The 21,834-nt window shown below is 45.7% G+C and overlaps 1 protein-coding gene and 1 long non-coding RNA gene across 3 annotated transcripts; one reads left to right on the plus strand and one right to left on the minus strand.

Annotated features, from left to right (window-relative positions):
• LOC110400388 (carnosine N-methyltransferase 2) lies at positions 2,077–13,181 on the plus strand. The gene is made up of 8 exons (XM_021400240.1): positions 2,077–3,078; positions 5,032–5,093; positions 6,508–6,646; positions 7,982–8,034; positions 10,484–10,591; positions 10,707–10,837; positions 11,427–11,520; positions 12,122–13,181. The coding sequence occupies exons 1-8, from the start codon at positions 3,053–3,055 to the stop codon at positions 12,475–12,477; spliced, it is 969 nt and encodes a 322-aa protein (XP_021255915.1). The 5' UTR covers positions 2,077–3,052; the 3' UTR covers positions 12,478–13,181.
• Positions 3,419–6,499, minus strand: LOC110400389. 2 transcript variants are annotated; one of them, XR_002439790.1, is made up of 3 exons: positions 6,139–6,499; positions 5,274–5,382; positions 3,419–4,418 (listed from the first exon to the last, which is right to left on the minus strand). It is a non-coding gene; the product is annotated as an uncharacterized LOC110400389 (long non-coding RNA). The 2 variants fall into 2 exon arrangements; XR_002439789.1 differs by having other exon boundaries at positions 5,551–6,499.

Consider the following 21,834-nt stretch of genomic DNA (forward strand, 5'->3'; position numbering starts at 1 on the left):
AGGACATTTAGTCACTTGAATGTGGGAATGGTTCCCCCAGTCTTCTGGTTCTATCATTCTGTTATAAGATTATTTTGCTTTTCTGAGCTGGTTGTTCAGCCTGGGGCACTCCATCTGCCCTTCCCCTACCTGCCAGCTGCTGAAAGCTTGCCCGAGATTGCTGTTAAGTGAGCCCATGCCTGGACTTCTTCCAAGGCACCCAGGGGATCTCTGAGCTCCCTTCCAGCCTGGGCTTTTCCGTGGTTCCACGATCTCATGATTCATTTTCCATGTTCTGAAGCCTTGGTACATTTCGGGTGTCCCACAACACCCCAGAAGCTGGAAACTTATTATTACCATTTACCTTTACCAAATGTACAATTAAAGACGTGCTAGGAGAGCTGGGACCCACCTCTGCTCACCCCACAGCATCGCTCCTGCACTGTGTCCCTGTATCACATATGTGCTCGCGGCGTACATCTGCCCTACAGAGCAGTACTGGCTGTGCCACTGCCAATCCAATCTTCCTCATCCCCTTTCTCTTCTTATTTGTAGGACAATAACCAGTTTCAAAGGAGGAGGAAAATATTGCCTGGAGATTTGACTGCTGAGCCTGAAGGAAAATCTCTGCACTTTTTTTTCCACGGTAACTGTTCCAAAGTGTGGCCATTTTCAGAGATTACCAGTTTCCCGAAACCCCTTTTCTTTCCTCACTGTGTTCAATATAAAATACTTCTCCTCTCTACAGCCTACCAAAGAAGGCTAATCTGCAAACTGAAAGCCAAGTCCTTTGCTCTTCCCCGTGCTGAGCCTCAATGGAGAGAAAAGCACTCTCCCAGCAGCAAGCACGTTGTACTGCTGCCTGCAGCCTGGCTCATGCAGGACAGGAGGGCAGCGAGCGATCTGCGGCCAAATGACCTCTGTCAGTGCTCAGAAAGAAAAAGACAACAGCAGCCCGTGTTACAAGGAGAGGCCAAGCTCGACTAATGGGAAGCCAAGGGAAGAGAAGGAGCGGAAAAGTGTCCTTGCATCACCATCTAGTGGTGTCTGTGTTCAGTAGAATAAATCCAGCGCCCATAGGTCTTTTCTCGTGGATGATTTCTCTGTTAACCGCCTTGCAATCTGCCAGAAGATGGGTGAGCACATTGCTATGCCTGCGTCAGGAATGCTGGGCTGATTCAAAGCACCTGGATGTGATGTATTTCTGGTACAGCTGTAAGTGATTCAACTTTATACTGAATGTTCCTTGGAAAGTCTCTGGGCTCTCTGCTTGAGCCACAAACCCTGCTGCAGGAGTGTGTCTCAGGGATCATTCTCCACAGCCTTACTGTTGGCTGTGCTGACTGTCTATCACGAGCAGACCCTGGCAGTCCTCTGCTTTTCTGTACACCAGTGTTTGCCCTGCTCTGGGGTGCTACACGTGAGGTGTTCTGAATCCTGCTGATGAAGTGCCATGAGCAGGTCCCAGCCCTTCCCAGTCTGCAGCTGCTTGGGGCTGGAAGCTGCACAAGAACATAGGAATTGAAATTCTGAGCGTATTTTTTTCCTGTTGAAGTCCTCTGAGCTACTGAGAGTAAAGGGAACGCTTTACCATAACTGTCTTTGCTCTCAGAGATATATTTTTTAATGCTTTATGGTCTGTAGAGTAAAAGCTGGTCAGAACTTGAATCAAATAGCCCTTCTGGAGGTGGCCATGTCAGACTCCCCTCTGCCCTCACCTTCACTCTATGATTGCAGCTCCATGAGATATGGCGTCTAGTCAAACAGTCAGAGAGAGGGTGTTTTTAACGCTCTAAAAGAGCAGCACCAGCAGCCAGCCTTTCATGGAAAGGCAGGAAGGGTGCACTAAAAAAAAAATGGGTTTCCATGCTTCAGTTCTGGGGGAGATGGGTCACGAGTTTCCAAACCACGAGACTTGCAGGTATTTGGTAGTGCAGGTCCAGGGCTTGCCTCCACAGTCTGATGGAGCTGGAGGGGGCATGGCACTGTATGGGTGATGCTGGGCCTGGAGGAGCCCTGAAGGACCAGCAGCTGTGTGGGGAAACACAGCTGCTTTGTTTTCCTAACGGAACAGCCTCAGCTTTAGTCATCATCCTGCAGTAACCATCAGAGTCCCCAAACCTGCCTTCCTATTTGCACGAAACACGCAGCTCAGTGCGGCTCTAGGCTGCACCTTGCCAACACACCGCAAAGCACAACGTGCCCGGCTGCCCCGAGGGCTGGCATTGCAGCAGGGCCGCGCACAAGGCCCTCTTGTCCCCTGTGCTGCCAAACAAAGGCTGCTGCTGTGCACTAATGCCAGCTCGGCGCTGGGCCGGGTGGCGGGGCAGGCAGGGATTAGCTTCCAGTGAGCACACAGCGAGCTCTCCAGGCACCTCGCAGCTCCCGGACGCTGGAGGTTCCTCCTCAGCTCCCACTGCTCCAGGAAGGTTTGGCTGCGGGGTGCTCAGGGCTGCGTGGCCTGGCCTGGGAGTGGAGGTGGCGGGGGGCCCAGCGGGATGGCTTTGGTGGGGAATGCGAGGGGCTTGGCTGCACAGCTCCCAGTGGAGCAGAAACGCGGAGTCCTGCTCCTGCTTCATGCCCCCTCTCCTCTCCGGGGATAGCTGGGACTTAGATGTTGGCAGGAGGCAGTGCAGGGCTGGGAAGTGGAGATAGACTTCAAAGCAAATTAAAAAGAGCATAAGATAGCCCCTGGGTTTGCCCGGTGGAGGCTGACATCCCTCAGCCACTTCCACTTGAGTTGTAAAGGCTTTACACTCTCACTCTGTCCTTTTATTTCCCCTTGAAAACAGCACAGCTCCCTGCCCAGGCATTTCCTGTGTCACCCGCTGTGCAAGGAGGACGACGCGGCGGACGTCACCGCTTGGGCAGGGCTCGGGTTTCCCTTCATCGCTCAAGTGACGCTACTGTCCCAACAGGTGCTGGCCAGGGGCCACCACCAGCGTCCCCAGAGGTTGAGCGAGCGGCCGGTGCTGGTGGCAATGCTCACCTAGGAGCTGGGTGACACGCTGGCCTCCACGCCGTGCCCCTAGCACACGGCCAGGCTGAGGGGGCCCTGGCACCAGCCCGTGCCATGGAGCCGACTTCCGAGATGAAGAGGTAGGTGGGGTGGGGAAGGGGTTCCTGTGTCATGGGCGGCCACGTGTGGTTTGAGAATAAAAGCACGTGTGCCAGCATCCTGGGAGGAGGTGGGGGCTGAGGGACGCTTTGTGAAGAGAGACTTCCTGTGATTGAATGAAAGAAATCCTGTGCTCATGGTTCGGAGCTTTGGTCAGCCTCCAGGGATGCAGGAGAGGGACTCCTTGTTCCTCTGTGCCTGCTGCTGCCAGGGCGAGCCTTTGGCTGCCATGCTCAGAGCTCCTGAAGGGTATCCACCTTCCCAGCAACAGGCATTAATCAGTCTTCGGAACCCTGCCTGCAGAGAAATGCTGAAAGCCTCGGAAGGAGAGGAGTTAATTTGGCATCTTCCCTCCTGGTGCATGCTTGTGCTGAACAGTCTGTCCAGGCTGCCTGGCAGGTCTTCTGTGGTGGCTGGAAACATTTGACCTGTTAGAAATGGAGTATGTGTTCCCAGACCATCACTGTGCAGGGGAGACCATGCCATCTCTCAGTATTTTGGTGGGAGATTTATTCTAAAAGTCATCTTGCTTGGTTCAGCCAGTTGAGAGGACAAAATAGTCCTCTGTTATGAGAGGCAGAGACAGAAGAGGTCAGAAGGTTGAGTGGAAATTTGAAGAAATGGACTGCAGCCAAGCTGGAGCTTATGGAGGGGGGCTAAGTTCAGGCTCATTACTGCAGAACTTCTGTAAGGCCTTTTATGGGGGATTTGAGGTCAAGATGACAAAATGGAGACCTTTGATCTACCTTGTGGGAACCTGAAAAGCTCTTTCTACAGGATTTTTATAATGAACTCAGATGAAATGGGAAGTTCTTACAGGAGCCTGGCAGCACCCCAGTGTCTCCAAGTATTTCTGGGACGCCTTAGTCTTTTTTCATTCACCAAAGCAGCGTGTTATTTGCACACGTGGCCATTTCCATGCTACCTGCTAGCACAGTCTTTGTATACTCATGTCTCAAAGCCACCATTACAAGTCTCCCATTTTTCTTTAACTCATTCTGGCTTATTTCTTATTTGCACAAGAGCTTTCCCTTACAGAGGGGAGTCTAGAGCTGCTTACTGCTTTTGCAGACTGTTTGTCATGGAGCATTTTGTAATGGCAAGGCAATGGAAGCAGTAATGTGACTAAACCGAGGTTATATGGGAGTATCACTCCCAAGTCTTGCTGTTCATCTCCACATTGAAATGCAGTTATGCAGAAGATAACTATTTCCCTTTCATAGGTAGCCTCACCCTAAAACTTTCTTTGCAGAAGTGAGGTCCTTGCTTCAATTTCACTTCGTACATTCCTTTTGCACAACTTTTTCATAGATGTGGTACACTGTCAAAGGAAAATGGAGAGGTGACTTAATTGCTGGAAATCTTCACACACTAAAAAAACCCTGAACTAAGAATGAAAACTTTTGCCTGAATGAAAATGGTAATGGTCCAATGACTTCTTTGCCTTTTGTCCCTTGAGTCCTATGGATTCTACCTATCACCCAGGCAACAGTGGCAGCCAGGAGAAGTTGAAATTAAAAAACAGAAGCAAAACAAACCCTGAAATATTGGGCTAAGAAATGCACTTCAGATGCCGAAGTTCCCTATAGTCTTTTTGTAATTTCACTGCTATTTCTTCTACTCCCTTCACGATTAAAAGTTTCGCAGTTAATCTAATGCCTTCCTCTGTATTGAGTGGTTAACAATTCTTCAGAGGGGAAAAAACCTCCACCACACATCTCAGGCAAGCCCTGGTGCAGGTGGGCACTCCATCGCTGACCATTCTGTATGATCAAGAGCTTTCTTTATTGTGGTAAAAGAGCACCAAATAGTATCGATTATCGAGGGAGGAAAATTTGTCCTGGAGTATCTTCCTTTTGTTCTGCATTTTCAATGCAGCTTCAAAGAAGTGTACAGGTTCTTCAAATAACCAAAGTACTATACTTTCCTTACAGGAATAGGTTACCCAGCATGAACTTTGAAGCAGAGATTCTGGCAGATCCACACGATAATTCAGGTATTTGGGAGTAAAAAACAAAAAAAGGAGATAAAAGTAAAATGCCCATTCACTACAAATATATCTTAATTCTTTTGGCAACAGAATTGGAAGTTGTTAAAGGAAGAAAAAGGAAGAAACAGGGTGTTACACTGAATGCAATTCAGGTGATCTGTCCGAGATAGATACTGATATCTGTACCTCCAGTAGGGCTGGACGTTGGATCCCCATTCATACCTCACAGAAACACAGCAGCCAGGGACACGTGGTTTTGGAAACAGCATAGGCATCCACATAAGGTTGCACAGTCCTGTACAAGACACACAATGTTGCCTTATTAGCAGCAACTAAAAGCAGAATTTAAATAAGCAACTCCTGAGAAGGCAAAAATGAAGATGAAGATGTTCTGCTGATTCCTGTCCTTCATCCTCACTTCATTTAGGAGGAAAAGCTGATTTTTTTCCCTTCTCAACACTACCTTTTCAGTGCTGATTTCAGATGTTGAGGTTGGCACTACATCTTTGATGTAGAGATCTGTCTGAGATAGACCAAGAGACAGCATTTAGCTGAACGGCATCTTCCAGTGAGCCTCAAGTCTTAGTCTTATCACTGCTCCTCAGACTCAAGCAGCTGGCCAGAGCTTGCGCCCTGGCAGGAGCAATATCTTTAGGATGAGATAGCAGGAAAGCAGGTTTTTGCAATAATTGCTTGTTGCCCCTCGAGTTGCCCTGGACCTTGGTTCAGAGCTGGAAATCTTAGTCCTGGGGTAAAAGTGTGAGCCCATCCAGCTGAAATGCTTTTGCTGCTGATTACCCTCATGGCAACTAGCCATGGCTCCCAGTGGGAATTCACCTCCCTGGCAGTGCATTGCAGTCCCACGTCAGTGAGAGCCAGAAATGAGGCACATGGGGTTAACTATTTTTGCTTCAGCTGCAGGTGTACATTTTTGTGTTGCATCACCCCTAACAGCAAGTGCACCAACAGCTGGGGGTTTCATTCATCCTGTCCAGCATGTGTGAGAACCACAGCCCTTCCACATCCAAACCTCCTGAGCAATTGCCTTCACCTTCTTTCCAGAAAGACAATCCAGTCACCTCCCTTTCTGCAAACCAAGTAGCATCCAGCTGAACGTCTCCAGGAAATTATGGGTACACTTTCCTCAGGGCAAGCTGCAGTAGTGACCACCACTTAACATGCTGGTGTCAAAGGATGTCAAAGAGTAATTTTTGTACATTTAGTGTCAACAGACTCAGTTTTCACATGAGCCCATGTGCATGGATGGCTCCTGGGCTGTGTGACCTCTGCACCGTCTTCCGGAATCTCTGGCTTCTGTTGGGTTGGGCTGGGTTTGGTTTGGTTTCTTCCACGAGGTAAGTGCTTTGATCCTTCATCTGCCTGGAAGTCACTAACACACAATTCATATTTGTTTCTCAAGAGCTGTATGTGATCCCTTCCATGAGAAGTCTCACTGCTGAGGAGTATGTAGAGGCCTTTCAGTCATTTTTGGATCACTCAACAGAGCACCAGTGCATGGATGAGTTCAACAAGGAAGTAATGCCGCACATCATGGCTGGGTAAGGAGCGTGTCCGCTGAGGTGGTAAAGCCATCTGTGATACTGGGAGGGCAGCCTGCCTATAAGGGTCAGCAAACATGGTTAAGGATTTTCTGGGGCATGAATGAACTTGGTGATGCTTTTAAGTTTTGATTCCATTAACAGCAGTCTTTCAAATATTCGGTTTAAGCGCAGTTTGAATTAATACACTCTGCTCCTTCTCAGCTTATGCTAAGGAAAGAATCAAGACCTTATTTGCATGTCCATCTTCTTTCATTAGCTGATTTTCCAAGGATTAAATTGTTTTGAATCCTTTTCTTTTTCTTTCTTTCTTTCTTTTTTTTTCCTTTTCTCCTCTCTCCTTTTAAATATATATATATATTTATATAATTTATTTTTTTTCTAAAGAAAGCTCCCTTGTGCTCTCTTCCTGCTTTTGGGACTTCCTCACACATTAGTCAGAAAAAACAGCTCTAATTCTATTCTAGTGACTAATTCTTGGTTTTCTCAATCCCCTAAGACTCCTCATTTCTATCCTAAGTCGATTTGCATTGCTTAAATATCAAACGATAATCAGTTTTGTGAAGTATTGATGTAATATATTAAGCCTGTGTGACTGTAGATGATAGTTTCAGAACAGGCCAGATCCAAGCCACAAGAAAAGACTTTCAAGTCTGGGTAATCTTTGGATGTTGTGAAAAGTGTATTTTCCTTTGAGAAAAAAAGTCAGGCAGGTAACTCCAGATCAGACACTTACATCTGTCAGTCTGTCTGTCTATCTGTCTATCTATCTGTCTATTTATCTAATGCAATAGAAGTAATAATAAACAAAAAAAAAACTGTTTGGGGAAATGTTAAAAGAAATATTTCTTAATGTGAATTTTAAACAATTTTGTTTGCTGGACCAATACAATATATGGCAGCTTAGTAGGATGCTAATTAATTTGCAGTGTAGAAAACGAAACCTGTCTCCTGAGGGTGCAGAGCTTTGCCCCATCCTGCTTTGTCCCCACAGCCCCGGCCAGGCACAGCCCTGCTCCTCGCAAAGGGAACTTCTCACTCTGGGTTTTCTTGAGGCCTTTATGCATGGTGTCAGCCCTAGCTTGATGAAAACTCTGGCAGGGGAAGAGAAATCCTATATCCTGCTCCTTTACTGTACTTTGAAATATGAGCCTGCTCATACAGGGGAAGCTCCTGCCATGTAGTGAGTTATAGCTGAACTCCAAAGGGATGCTCAGATTTCAAGTGGCACATCTCAGTTAAATTTCTGGGCCAATACGGTATCCAAGATGTTATAATTAAAATATAAAATTATGTGACACACTGTGGTTGAGTAACATGTATTTATAATTTCAGCCTTGGCAATGGAAAATCAACTCTAAATATTCTGGGAGTGGGGAGCGGCACAGGTAAGGAGCTGAACAGCACAGCTAATGCTGGGGAAAGGAGGTCCTTGGGGAAAGGGAAAGCACTACCCAGGTTTTGAGCTATGGGGAGAACTGCTCATGCATTAATAACAGTATTTCTCATGGAAGCCTCTTGGTGACTGTCATCTGACTACATGTGTCTAAAATCAAGGAATCTTTCATCAGGTTAGGTAGGAAAGCATCTCCAAACCTCACTGGAAAGACTGAGAGTGTCCAGGAGGTTGTTCCCACCCAAAGGCCCTGTCCTGGAGTCTCCCACCCAAAAGCACTTCCCACTGTATGTTGCTTTCAGGGACATGAGGGGCAATGGAGATGGACATGGGCTGGCCACAACAATCAGCATGGTGCCTCGCCAGCTTCTTGAAGATGGCTTTCCTTGTTACAACTCTGTCTTTATCCAGAGATTACTAAAGTTTAACTGCAGATGGTATTTCCCCCTGGAGAGGAACAATCTTTTGGAAGAAATGGCTTTAAAGCTGTTCTAAATGAACAGCGAAACATCCAGCTTTGCTCCTAGGGAATCTGGAAAGAAGTGAAAAGAAGTAGAGAAAAGAAGTAGCAGTTCAATTTATCAGAGTTTGATTTTGCTTTAAAAAGTGTTTTCAGCTGAATTATAAGTGTTAATACTTTCTAGTGAAAGTATTTTTTCTCACTCTTTCCACTTGTTTTCCTGAGTAAGACAAAAATAACAGGGACTGTTTTCCCCAGCTGGGAATATGTTAGAGTATATGAGAAAGCAAGGAGGAAGAAATCAGTCATTTCTCAGTTACACTCCTTTCTCATTATGTATTATAACACCGAAATTCTGGCTGACTCCAAGAAAACACAAGGGAAAGGATAACCCTTTACACTGCCCTCATTTTTCCGTATTTCCTCTTCAGAAGAACTTTCAGTGAGAGATTAAAAGCCCTAAGACTTTCTAGCAGGGATGTAGGCTCCCCTCTTGCAGTGCCAAGGCTGCCTGAGCCGAACCTGCGTGGGCAGCATGGGAATGAGCCAGCATGGCACCGAGCAAAAGGTCAAGTGTGATCCCTGACCTTCTGAGGCTGGACTCTGATTTCACACGGCCCAAATCAGTGTAGTCAACTGAACTATTAATGGAGATTGTGACCTGCTCTGCATCCTGAAGGGCTGCTGCTTGATCCTGGTCACGCTTTCTCATTCAGCCCGTGTTCCTCATGGCTGGTGCAAGCATCTTGGCTGTCAGCTGCTGCTGAGTGACTAGGTGGGCTGTGGTTTGCAGGGGATTTCACTCCTGCTTCAGCAGTGCCCCTATGTGGCTTGTGCTGAAGGATCGCTGCTGGCAGCTTCCTCGCTTTTCTCCAGGAGGCACATGAGCCTGGGAATGGGAGAAATCTGAGCAGCATCCCTTGTGTCAGCTTGTGTTGAGTTGCCATGGACTGTCATTATTGTATCATCAGCGTCTTTATTTCAAATTCAAGCTGGCTGGAATTTCCCTCCTTGAATTCTAGTTACTGTAACACCTATCAGAGATGTCAATTCTTGTGGTAGCTAGTCCATCAGCTGGAAGGTCAGGGAAGATGCAGGATGGGGTGTCAAGTCCCCTGTGTGTGAAATTTGCATGGGCAGGACAATTTTTATGCCCCACCATCAACTGCAGACAGGATTCTCAACAGAGATCCACTCAAGGTCATCACCTCTGCTGTTTCTTTCCATAATCCCAGATGAACCAGATGGGCTTTGAACGCTTGGCATATCACGGCCTTTCTGATAGGAGCAAGGGTGACCTGCATCACTTCAAAAGGGACTGGGGATTTCGTAGGACAAAAAGACAGACTGATGCTTGCTCCTCCAAAGCTTAGCCCACCTCAGATGAGCAGCAATAACTAAATATGCAGGGCAACTATATGATCCTCAAGCCGCAAATGTATGAGCCTTTATTTGCAGCTCCAGTGTAACAACTAGATAATGGATGCCCAGACCGTGTGGCCTGGCTCCGGAGGGGACTGACCCACTGCGTATCCCCAGCTCTCCAAGCAATGTCACACCTGCAGCAAAGCAGCTGTCACCTCCCCAGGGCAGCACCAATGTCAAAGTTGGCACGGCTGTGCTGACTCCCTCCTTGCTCCTCATTCTAACTTTGTGTTTTTTTCAAAAGCTTGTGCTTCCTATTGTTTTAAAACATTGATCTTTGGTTATTTCAACCTGTTTCTCCCATGACCTGGAATATTACCATTAGTAGGTTTCTGCTCTGTTGCTTATCTCTTCCTTATTCTTGGTATTATCTGCAAATAACGTTACCTTGAGCAGTAGGACACTGTGATAAGACTGTTACAGGCTGAGATGCTTCCATGCATGGTAGAAAGTGCCTCACTTCTGCTTTGAGGATTTCCCAGCAGCTGGTGCACTGGCATCCTTTCATCACCACTCAAGTGTTTTTAAAAATAACAGATTTGTGTTTATTGAATAGGTGAACAGGATTTAAAAATGATCCAGATCCTGCAGGCTGCACACCCAGGGGTCCTTATTAACAACGAAATCATAGAGCCCAACCCGCAGCATGTGGCTGCCTACAAAGGTGAGGCACCCCAGGACCCTTTGCCATCTGCGGTATGGCCGAGACCGTTGACTTGTATGATCATTTTTTATGCTGTTCTGTGAAATTTTGTGGTTTATTTCCACTTTTTAAACAGCGCTGGTTAATCAAGCTCCAGATCTGCAGGGGGTCTCTTTTACTTGGCACCAGCTTACTTCCTCAGAGTATGAACAACAGGTGAAAGAGAAAAACACACGCAAGAAATTCGACTTCATACATATGATTCAGGTAAGGTATATAGTAGTATTAGTTTTAACCACTCCCTTAATTTCTGGTGGATGCACTGAGTTGGAGGGACCAGGGCTGAGTGCAGTTTTCCAGCAAGCAATAAATTCTGCAACAACTGTACAAATACTAAACATCATTCCCAGTGCACCCAGGTCTTGGTCTCTGGTTTGGTGAGTATGGTATGAGTATGGTGAGCTGTGTATGGTAAGTAATAAAACAGGATTGACAGTCTGTCAGACAGACACATTGAATGTCACACTGAGGCCAACAATTGTGCTTCGCCACTTCAAAAGCTGGAGTTTTTTGGCTTAAAAAGAGTAATTTGGATGGCACTGAAAGGAAGTATTAGTGAACATCTGTGTCTATGTCTGCACTCTCAAGCAGGCACGTCATCTTTAGGAAGTTAGCAAAAAGAGAAAAGAACTTGCCTAAAAATTGATTAAAGGGATGCACACATCTCCCAGGCACAAAACTGGCAGCTCTGGAGTGGGACGTGTCAGAGATGTGATGTAAAGCACCAGCTCTGCACAGAGTGCACAAGCCTTGCAGGGCTGGAGGAGGAATAACTGCATGCAACTCTCCCTTCCAGATGCTGTACCGTGTGGAAGATATTCCTAACACCATCAAGTTTTTCCACAGCTGCCTCAACCATCAGGGTAAACTTCTGATCATAATTTTGTCAGGTAAGAGAGGCCTCCCATTTTTGCATCGTTGCTGTGAAGTATGAGAGCCAGCAATAACTGCCTTGGGATTTCAGTAGCACTAATTCTGTAGCAATTAAACAAAACAAATGTTTTCATGGGCTTAGACTCTTGGACCCCAACGTCTGATGGGACCACACGGATATAACCTGTGTGCTCTTGCTTCCCTGTATTTAAAGTAGATGAATGACTGTGAAATTATTGCCTGGAGAGAAGTGCAGCTGTGCCTGGATGAAGGCCAGTCCTTGTTCATGGTGAAATGAGTACCACACAAAGACAACCTGAGCTCTGGGGCTCTTCTCTCCCCACAGCAATGGCCAAGACTTGAGCAGGACAAAGGGAGCTGCCTAGAGCTATGGGCTTTGAAAATGAGGCACTTAAAATATTGCCATACTTGTTTTTTAGAAAGTGTTTCTTTTCCAGTGTGCCATTCTCAAGTCCCCAGCTGGTGGTGTGGTGAATAAAACACAATTCCCCATGTCCAACGTTAAGCCTCCCACCAGCAGTAGTGGGGAGGCTGATCTGGGATGAGCTTTATCAGGTGTGTGCTTGTAGATGTGCCTGACCTTCTTCTCCTCTACAGACAGCAGCGGTTGGGCCAGCTTATGGAAGAAGTACAGACATTGCTTGCCTTCAACCGACAGCGGCCACTACATCACCTCCGACAGCATCACGGCAGTTCTGAGGAAGCTCGGCATCACGTACCATGTTTATGAGTTCCCATCGGGCTGGGACATCACCGAGTGCTTTATTGAGGGGGACCCGGCTGGAGGCCATATGATGGATTTCCTGACTGGGACAAAAAACTTCCTGGGCACAGCACCAGCAGCTCTGCGGAGCCGTCTGCAGGAGGCTCTCTGCCAGCCCGAATGCAGCAGCAGGAAGGATGGGAGAGTCATTTTCTGCAACAATCTTAGTATGATTGTAGTGGAATCCTAGAGTCTGGACCAACTTGCAGAGGTGACGTAGGGCAAGGTGATTGTAAAGCAAAGCAGAGATGGGCAGGCAGGAGAGCAGGGCTCATCCATCCCAGTCTGGGAGGATGGAGCAGCCTGTGATGTCAAGGATGAACTCTTTGTTCTGCTGAGCTCAGCAAGACCAAGAGTTCACCCTGGATATTCAGTTCAGCATGGGCAGAATTTGTTTCAGAAAGTAAAAAGCTGTATTATACTACAAGTCTGCATGGAAAGTATTTTATCACAGAATCATAGAATTGTTTGAGTTGGAAGGGACCTTTAAAGGTCATATAGCCCTATTCCCTTGCAATGAACAGGAACACGCACAGCTAGATCAGTTGCTCAGAGACCTGACCAGCCTGACCTTGAATGTCTCCAGGGATGGGGCATCCACTTCTCTGGGCAACCTGTGCCAGTGCTTCACGACCCGTATCGTAAAAACCTTTTCCTTATATCTTATCTCAAATCTCCCCGCTCTTAGTTTGAAACCATTTCCCTTTTTCCTATTATAACAGAGCCTGCTAAAGAGGCTGACCCCTTCTTTCTCACAGACCTCTTTAGATACTGAAAGTCCAATCTCAGATCCACCCAGAACCTTCTCCGGACTGAACAGCCCCAGCTCTATCAGCCTGTTCTCACAGGAGAGGTGTTCCATCCCTTAGATCATTTTTGTGATTCTCCTTTGGATGCTCCAGCAGGTCCATGTCTCTCATGTACTGAGGACTCCACATCTGGACATACTACTCCAGGTGAGGCCTCACTAGCACAAAGCAGAGGGGCAGGATCACCTCCCTTGCTCTGCTGGCCATGCTTCTTTTGATGCAGCCCAGGACATGTTTGTCTTTCTGGGCTGCAAGGGCACACTGCTGTCTCATGCCCAGCTTAGCACCCACCAGTACCCTCAGGTCCTTTTAAGCAGGGCTGTGCTTTATCCTATCTTCCCAGCTTGTACTGATAGTGAGGGTTGCCTCGACCCAGATGCAAGGCCTTGTACACGCATCTGTTGAACCTCATGAGGTTCTCCTGGGCCCACTGCTTGAGCCTGTCTAGGTCTCTCTGGATGGCATCCCGTCCCTCAGGTGTATTGACTGCACCACACGCCTTGGCATCATCCACAAACTTGCTAAGGGTGCACTCGATCCCATTGCTGATGTCACTGATGAAGATGTTCAAGAGCACTGGTCCCAGCACTGACCCCTGAGGGACACCACTCGTCACTGACCTCCATCCAGCCATTGAGCCATTGACCTGGTATGCATCCTCTCTGTGCTTTTGATGCTGGGATCTCCAGCTTTCTATGCAGACAGCATGTTTACATACCTAAAAATGTGTCCATATGACACCATATGATGCCCCCATTGCCAGCTGCATATATGCACCAATTTCTTACAACTGTGCCTGTACACCATCTGCAAGGTGTCCCCACTGCTTTGCACCAAGCATGTGCCTCAGTGCTCCCTGATAGGAGCACACTGCTCTGCACTAGGCTGTTGTTGTTTTTTTAATCAGCATAGCTGCTTACTAGCCTAAATGTCTCAGCATCTCATAATATAGACATGTCTTAACATTTTTTCCACCTTTTTGTTTGGAGAATTTCTGGATTCTGGGATATTACTTGCCCTGTGTTTTTCAGGCAGGTATTAATTTTGTTACTTTCTTCCTATTGTTTTTTCTCCTTACAAAATAAAAGCCATTTTAAAACAGAAAATGTCACGTCTTGCTCTGTATACATGGGCTTAGAGAAAATGAAGAGCAAAGAGGTTATTAAGTTAAAAATAGAGAAATGCAAAGTACCATTTTATGGAAACACTAAGTGCTTCTTGTAAGTGAGAAAAGTGACCCTGAGGATGTGTGCAGACACATCAGCGTTGCTGCAGCCTGGCCCATGTCCTGTGCCTGCCCTTGGGGTGACATCACCATGGCATCTACATTACTTACATACAACGAATAGGCTTATGATGGTCATGTAGGTAAGATGAAACCTCACTCCACACTTTGGGCCATGGAACAAAGAGAAAAGCTGTGGAAAAATGGTAACATAACATCATCTCTCTGGATGGACCGTGGCTTCCTCATCTGTAAGTACTTTTTCTTTGCTGTTGGTCTAAGAAATGTCAATCCACACTGGATAGCCTCCTTTAGAGCCTCCTCTATCCCATACCTATGCACAAGCTTTCTGTTTTGATCTGTATTGTTCTGATTCCATAGTTGGTTCCTCTGCTTGCTCACAGCACTGGGCAAGGAGTGTACAGCTGGCCTGGTGGACAGGCTGTCAGCACTGCTCCCATCAACATCCTCCCTACACTATTAAATCCCATGGTTTATTTCCAGGTGTTAGTGAAGACTTTGGCTCTCTTTGGTAAAATAGAAAGAAATATATATATAGCAAATACTAGGCTTACTTTTCAAGCTTCAAAGTACCGTCTACCTGATATGTTCCCCCAGATCTCCCCCAGCCAAACAGCACTTACGGTTTCACTCCTCCGTGGAGTTTCCTGAGCATATAGATGTGTTTCCTGTAAGCACATGCTCAAAAAATCGGTGAGAACAAAATTTACTCATATCTTTGTAAATCAATGCACAAATGCTCAAAAGAAAAGGAGCACTTCAAAGCAGGCGGTTCAATGACAGCCTAGGGAGATGAAATGGGGCACCCCCATTAAAAACACCGCTGCCTAATGCTCTAGCTGCAATTTTTCTTTTGATTCTTGAAAAGCAAGTCATTTAACAAGTCATTTAACAACAACCCTTCTTGTACACCTGGAGCAAGTACTATTCTGAGCATCTATTCCTTTTATTTATATATTTATTCTTGCTTTAACACGGTATCTATTAACTATTAGTGGTGCTTTTTAAGACACGCTGCCCTCCCACGTAGAAATTCTGTCTTTGAGGTGACCACGAGAGGGCTGCAGCAGCCAATGGATTGTGTCTGGCTCAGAAAACGCTTGGATGCTGAGCTGGGGGAACAGAGCCAAGGAGGCAGGCAGGCTCACGCTGCTCTGCCTGGGCTTCACTCGCCTCACTGGATCCGTGCATCTGCAGGTTCATGACTGCTGGGATATTTGCTTCACAGTATCTGTATTAATCATATATTAATAGTTTTCATTGAAACACCAGGTTTTGCTTCAGGTGCTAGCCCTGGAGCTCCCATGGAGGAGGAAACAGAGGCAAGATCTAGATGTGGCAGAGCAGTTCCCACAAGGTTGTACGTAGCCTACCCCAGGATCACTAAGGCCTGATCCTTCTGTATCAGGCCACATCTCTAAAAAGGTGTTTATCACTCTAATTCTTAAACTAAAATATTTTTTAGGGCTTGGGTCCTGCAGGCAGAACAACCTTTTTGGAGTCCAAAATATCTTTATTATTAACCATTGCTTCTTGAAGTAACTCACCTCCAGTACTCAAGAGTCAGCAGATAAATTGTGCTAGAAGGTGAGAGTTCTGGTTAGGTCTCATAAGACATCTATGGACCAGTGCATGGTCACTCTGCCACATGCCAAGCTGTTAGGAAAGCAGATGGCAAAACCTGCAATTTGACATATTTTGCTATGGACACAGTGGGTGGTACAAACAACCACACACACACACAGCAGTGTGTGCTTACATCCCATCCCAACCCATCCCAGCAGAGCAGCTCCATGCTGGCTGGGGAGAGACAGCTATTTTGGTGATGCTCCTTCTGACTTGTCTCACCAAAGAGCATTCACCCAAACTGCTGCCTGCAGGGTGAGTGAGCATCTTGGGGTCCAGACAGACATCCCTAATAACACCTGCTCCCCCTGCTTCTGGTCCCTTGGTCAGTCAGATCAATTCTGCTGGGAAGTGCCAAAGTTCAGATGCACATCCCTTCAGAAATCACAAAGCAACAGGAGAACAAACCTTACAGCTTATTTCCCTACTGTGAATAAGTAAGTTTATCAAGACACAGGACCTGGGGCTGCAGTATGGACACCCAGAGGGTGCTGTGGACCAGGTCTCCTTCACAGAGTTATCTGCAGCTGCTGGTTTTAGTGAAAGTAGCAGCTGTCCTTCAGCCCCAATTCTCCTTTAATTTCGTGTTTGAGCAGGAGGGAAATAAATACATAAATAAATTGATTGATTGATCACTAGATAAGTAAATAAGTAATTAACTACCATCTAAAAGATTACTCCAAAATTTTTGAAGAGTACAAGAGAGGACAAGCTCCAGCTTGAAAGACCTTGGGTTTGTAGAACATATGAGGTGGGCAGATCCCAGTGGGGCTTTGCTTCTCATCTCTGAGAAGGAACAAGGAAGAGCAGAACAGGAGCTTCATTTCCACTAGTCAGTTTCCGATAGTCTGATGACACTTTCTGTTAGATCTGCCAGCAAGTTTGGAGAGAAAACATATGTTTTGTCATACATTGTGAGGATGGTACCTCTGGTGAATTTAGAATTATGATAAGGAAAGTTTCAGAGCTGTCTCTCAGTCCCTACTGCTTTGCTAACATTTTTTAGCACTCTGTATGTATCTGTCAACAGCTGATACTATGGATTAAGGCAGATTACAGCTCGTTGCTCTGGTGGATGTTTCCTTCAGGTTTTAACTCTATGGGCACTTTGCCATTGACTTCACTGCGACAAGACCAAGCCCCTTGCGTTTATGTACACTTTGCAATGCTTTCCTGACTCAGAATGGTGTTACTTTATAAGGTGTCTGAATGATCAGATGGGGCCGTAAATGATTTGATTTTATTATTTCTAGGATAAGAGCTAAGGTACTTCTTATGCTGAACAAACTGTCTGATGATCCTGATTTTCAGGTGTTTTCCGATAGATAAACATTTACTTTGGTTGTTGTGCATGTACAGATTGTGTCATATGTTATTTGGGAAGAGGAAAAGATATGTGAGGAAATTCAGAGAAAACATATACAGATTTAATACATCTAACAGACAGACTTTTTCATTATTTACTACCAACAAGTTGTTCTCTGATTTTCAGTATTATTTATCCATTTTGGAAGGAAAAAAAAAATCCTTTTTACTCTCATGATCCAACTGAAGGCAGAAATAATTAGCACTGGAGAATCAAACCACTCGGCTGTGAATAACCTTCAGTCTGAAAACTATTCACCCAAACTTACCCCTGCATGATGGGACTTGTTTTCCTACGTGCTTAAAAACAGTGTCAAGAATATAAATTTCAGCCTAGACATCCTTCCTAAACTTTCTCAGTTTGCAAGGTTCCCCTCAAAGCCCTCATCTTTCCTAGCAGAGCATCCTCCCCTCCATGGCCTTGTCCCAAGGAACTCGAAGGAAGGCAAACCTCCCTCCTGCGCCCTGTGGACACGAGGTCATGGCCAGCCTCCCAGTGTGACTCACTGCCAGAAGTTAATGCAGAGTTTTTTGCTTCAGAGCCTAAGGTGACACAAAACAAATGACCTGCTCTCGCCCGGGTGTTTTACGAGGAGAGCGTCACCCCATTACAAATGTCTTAAAACAACAAGCGCTGCCAGGGCATAACTTCACTGCACTTTGTGTAAATTATTCCTGAGCCAGTCCTTAATGTTTATTAATATCACTGATGCTTCTGAAATGTTAAGTAAGGACATTACTGTAACCTGTAGTACAAAGCCCTAATAGGGTATTAATGGGAGAGCTCACCTCCGTACGGGTAAGCTGCGTTGTGGGTCCCAGTGTGTGTAGAGCAGCAGCCACCCCAGGCAAATACAATCCCTGCACTTGTGTTGGACTGGCAGGAATTTAAATAAATCTGCCACCTCCATCACCCAGCAACTAATTATTTTTGAACATAATTAGCATTCATACTGGTACTGGAGTCATGCTCATATATTTGTCAGCTCAGTCCCTGGAAGTTTAATATACAAAATGTCACTTGGCTCAGAAAAAAAGTCCCACCTTGACCAGAATCCTGCCCAGGCTACAGAAAGAAATAGGAAATACGGAAAATAACCTTTCTTTTATGACTCATTGTGTTTTTTCCCATCCACCCTTGCCTTTAGGCAACCCGCCGACTGGGCACCTCAGGCACAGAAGGTTAAATTCAAACTTCCATAATGTCTTCCCTTATTAATTAGCCTAATTTCTCCTCATACATTTTGCAAAGAAAGACAACATATAAACTAATTTCAAGTGCCTCTCCGTGGTTGCTTTTTGTCTTGGTGAAAGCTATCTTTTATTTATTACGTCTGACACGAAGACCATCTGGCACCCGCAGCCACGACCGCTCTGCTCTGCTTGGCATATTTCAGGCCTGGATGGACCATAGATGTCATAGAGTCACCATGTGTTTGGCACCACAAGGTGCTGAGAGCAGAGTGAGGAAGGGAACCAGCCAGGAGATGTGACCTGCACCAGGCCCAGTGCTGATGGGACAGGAGGCACTCCCCAGTGTTGCAAGGGGAAGAAGAGATGGAGGAAAAGTTTGTTCCACTGCACGTTTTAATCCTCTGGGGAAAAACTATGAGCTCATGCCAGTGACACAGAGCATGTTTGCAGCTGGCAGTTAGCAGCTGGCAAAGCAGAGTGGCTGGGCTGTCTGTTGGCTCTCAGAAAGGGGTGGCTTATCTGCTTTTCCAGCAGGTATCATAGTATCACTGTCAGCTTGAAGTTGCACTGGAGCTGCTTGTAGGTGGGTTGGCTTTGGGCAGGACTTTGCTCTCTGCATTCTGAAAGCATGTACCCCAGGCCTGTTGGGGCTCCTCCATCTGCCATTAACGTACATTCAGCCACAAAAAGGATGGTCACTTTCTTCTTCCAAAATCAGGCCAGAAAGTATTGAATATAATTTTTTCCTGATTGGCGGAGGATTATTTATGTCTGAGTACGGAAAGGATTCTTTCACTTGTGCAGCAAAGTGATGTCCCGTGCTCAGAGGCCTGTGTCTCATACTGAGCCTGCCACAAGCTCCCGGCCATAAGCGCTTCGTCCTGCTGGGCCTCAGTTTCCATCCTCACAGCCTTCCCCTCCTCGCAGGCAGGTTGTGAGGCTGGATCCAGCACTGCCAGCGAGAGGCTTTATTGCTGCGGTGATAAGTGCCATGCCAACACAGTAGTAACAATAAATAACTTCTCTAAAACTGCAAAAAGATCTGATGTTATTAATTGCATTGCAAGCACCTGCAGCGTGTGTGGATTGGGACGGAATGCAGAGCAGACGGAAGGTTTTCTCCTGCTTGTGTTTTTTGGATTTGGAAAGAAAAAAAAAAACAAAGCCTCTCTTCTGCCCAGCTCCTCTGCATCTCTCAGCTCCTTCTGCTCCCATCCAAGAGTTGCTGTTTTCCTGGTGAAAGGGAAAGTGTAAAGGCGTTCTGTTTCTGCCTTCTCTTTTTAAGCATTCCAGAGGGATCTACTGTTGGGGTGAAGCAAATGTAGAGAAATTTCAGCTTGAGAAATGAAGATTTGGGGCAAGTTATTAAAGGCAGAAGAACAAGTCTTAGAAGCAATTGGAAAATCTTAATGGTGGCAGTTTTTCCTGTTGTATACCTTAAAAGCCGTATAAAGTGCAGCCTGCTAAATAGCAAGGGAAAACCCTGAGTTATTTAAAATTTTATCTTCTTTCTAAAATATTTCTCATGACAGTAAATGTTACCCAAAACAGAGAGGAATTAGAATATCTACAAAACTGTGCTGTCATCATGGTAGAGCAGAGCCACCCCGCTTAAAATGCTTAGACAAACATCAAACAAGCACCTTGCAGTGTCATTCATGTAAAAAAGAAGACCACAGCAAATTCTGAGCTCCGTAAGACTGGGGTCAGAAACGCAGCATCAAATTTTGTCCTTTTTGAGAGATGTAAAGTTCCTTTTCTCCTCCCTTTAAAAACAAATGCAAATGCTCTAAATCTTCTCAGCCCTAAGTGCAGATGGTGTCAGATGAAGTCAGTAGGAGGCAATGCTTTTAGATGCTTTTAAAAAACGTGATTTCATGCATCTCTCCGTCAGGCTACTATCTGGTGATGAATGTGCAGAGGGCCTTCATGATGCCCAAGAAGTGGCTGAAGCTCTTTGCAAAGACAGGAGTTGGCCTCAGGGACTGCAGTGCCCCAGCACGAGGCTTTTCGCTAGGCTGAAGCCCATCCTGAGTTGAGATGCTTGTGGTGAATTCCCTGAGCAAAAAGCAGGTAACATCAGTAGATATCATGTGTTCTTTGAACCTCAGGTACCTCATTTTCTGTCTTCTGCTGTGGCACCTGTCTTCCTTTGAGCAAAGGGCAGATATTTCTTTGCAATGGAAATGAAAATAGTTGACACAGGAGTGCAGTGTTTTGTCTATTTGGAGCGAGGTGGAAAGTTGCACTCTGGAGTCAGCTTGAATAGATTGAATGTTATGAAGTGCTAACAAGAGAAAGACCTCTCAGAGGAGATAATGCTTTCACCCAGTTAATACTTCCTAATGAACTTACTCTTTGCAGGTCGGTAGAGCACTTTGAACGTGAAGTTTGCTTCCTGTGATCACTTGTGCCAATAAAAGTCCTGTGAGAATGCTGATGAAAACTGATGGGAATGTGCCTGAAGTGAATTTATTTTTCTATTTGATGCATCAGAAAAAAATAGGTTTGAGAAAAAGAAAGGGTTTGTACTTTTCAACCAGATATGCTACTGTGCTATCGCTTGATGATTTCTGTCCTTTAATACCTCCTCAAATGATAATAAGGTTCCTAGGCATGTATCCCTTTGAATTTGAAGCTGAGAAAATCCCATGTTTGAAATACTTGGAAATGGATTTTTGTTTGATAACCTGTATTTTGAGGTGGATAGATACTTCGCAGAACGCTAAGGGCTATGTCAGTAATAGTGGTCTGGAGATGCTCTTCTGACTCTTAGAGATTTTGACTGGGGAAAGAAGCCCTTTTCAGCCAAGCTAAGTTATAATGATACTTTGCACTTAGGCAGATTCTTTTATCAAAGCATGATTTATTCATCAGTTTGCGAGAACCTCAATTGGTTTTGTCTTACTGTGGCTGTCTTTCTAGCACGCAAGCTTGGAAGCCCATCTGCAATAGCTTTTTGCTGTGCTTTGGAGATCCCGGGAAAGAAAGCGTCATAGAAAGGGAAATAAAGTATGAGGCTCAAAAGAAGCAATCTCAGACTAAAACATATTCAGGAGGAGTGAAAAGGCAGAAGGATTGATGAGAAGGTTTTTAAAATAATATTATGACGGACCATTTCTTTCATAAAACTGTGAGCTGCTGTTCACTGCCATCAGAACTGGTAGCCATCAGTGGGAGAACATCTCCAAATAAGGGCACCCAAAATTAGCTGCCTAAATCCTACTGCTGTTTTAGGGACTTGTACTAGTGATCAGGTTTTCACCAGATGCTTTTTTTGCATCTGCTTTTTTCTTTGAAAAAAGAA

The sequence above is a fragment of the Numida meleagris genome, chromosome 5 (assembly GCF_002078875.1).
Source record: "Numida meleagris isolate 19003 breed g44 Domestic line chromosome 5, NumMel1.0, whole genome shotgun sequence".
Lineage (NCBI taxonomy): Eukaryota > Metazoa > Chordata > Aves > Galliformes > Numididae > Numida > Numida meleagris.

What these genes read in the sequence shown, in the direction of transcription:
- LOC110400388 (XM_021400240.1), top strand. Translation starts at nt 3,053, where the DNA reads ATGGAGCCGACTTCCGAGATGAAGAG. An exon ending in AGATCCACACGATAATTCAG is followed by an intron (nt 5,094 to 6,507) that starts GTATTTGGGAGT and finishes TTGTTTCTCAAG; the next exon opens with AGCTGTATGTGATCCCTTCC. An exon ending in ACTTCATACATATGATTCAG is followed by an intron (nt 10,838 to 11,426) that starts GTAAGGTATATA and finishes TCTCCCTTCCAG; the next exon opens with ATGCTGTACCGTGTGGAAGA.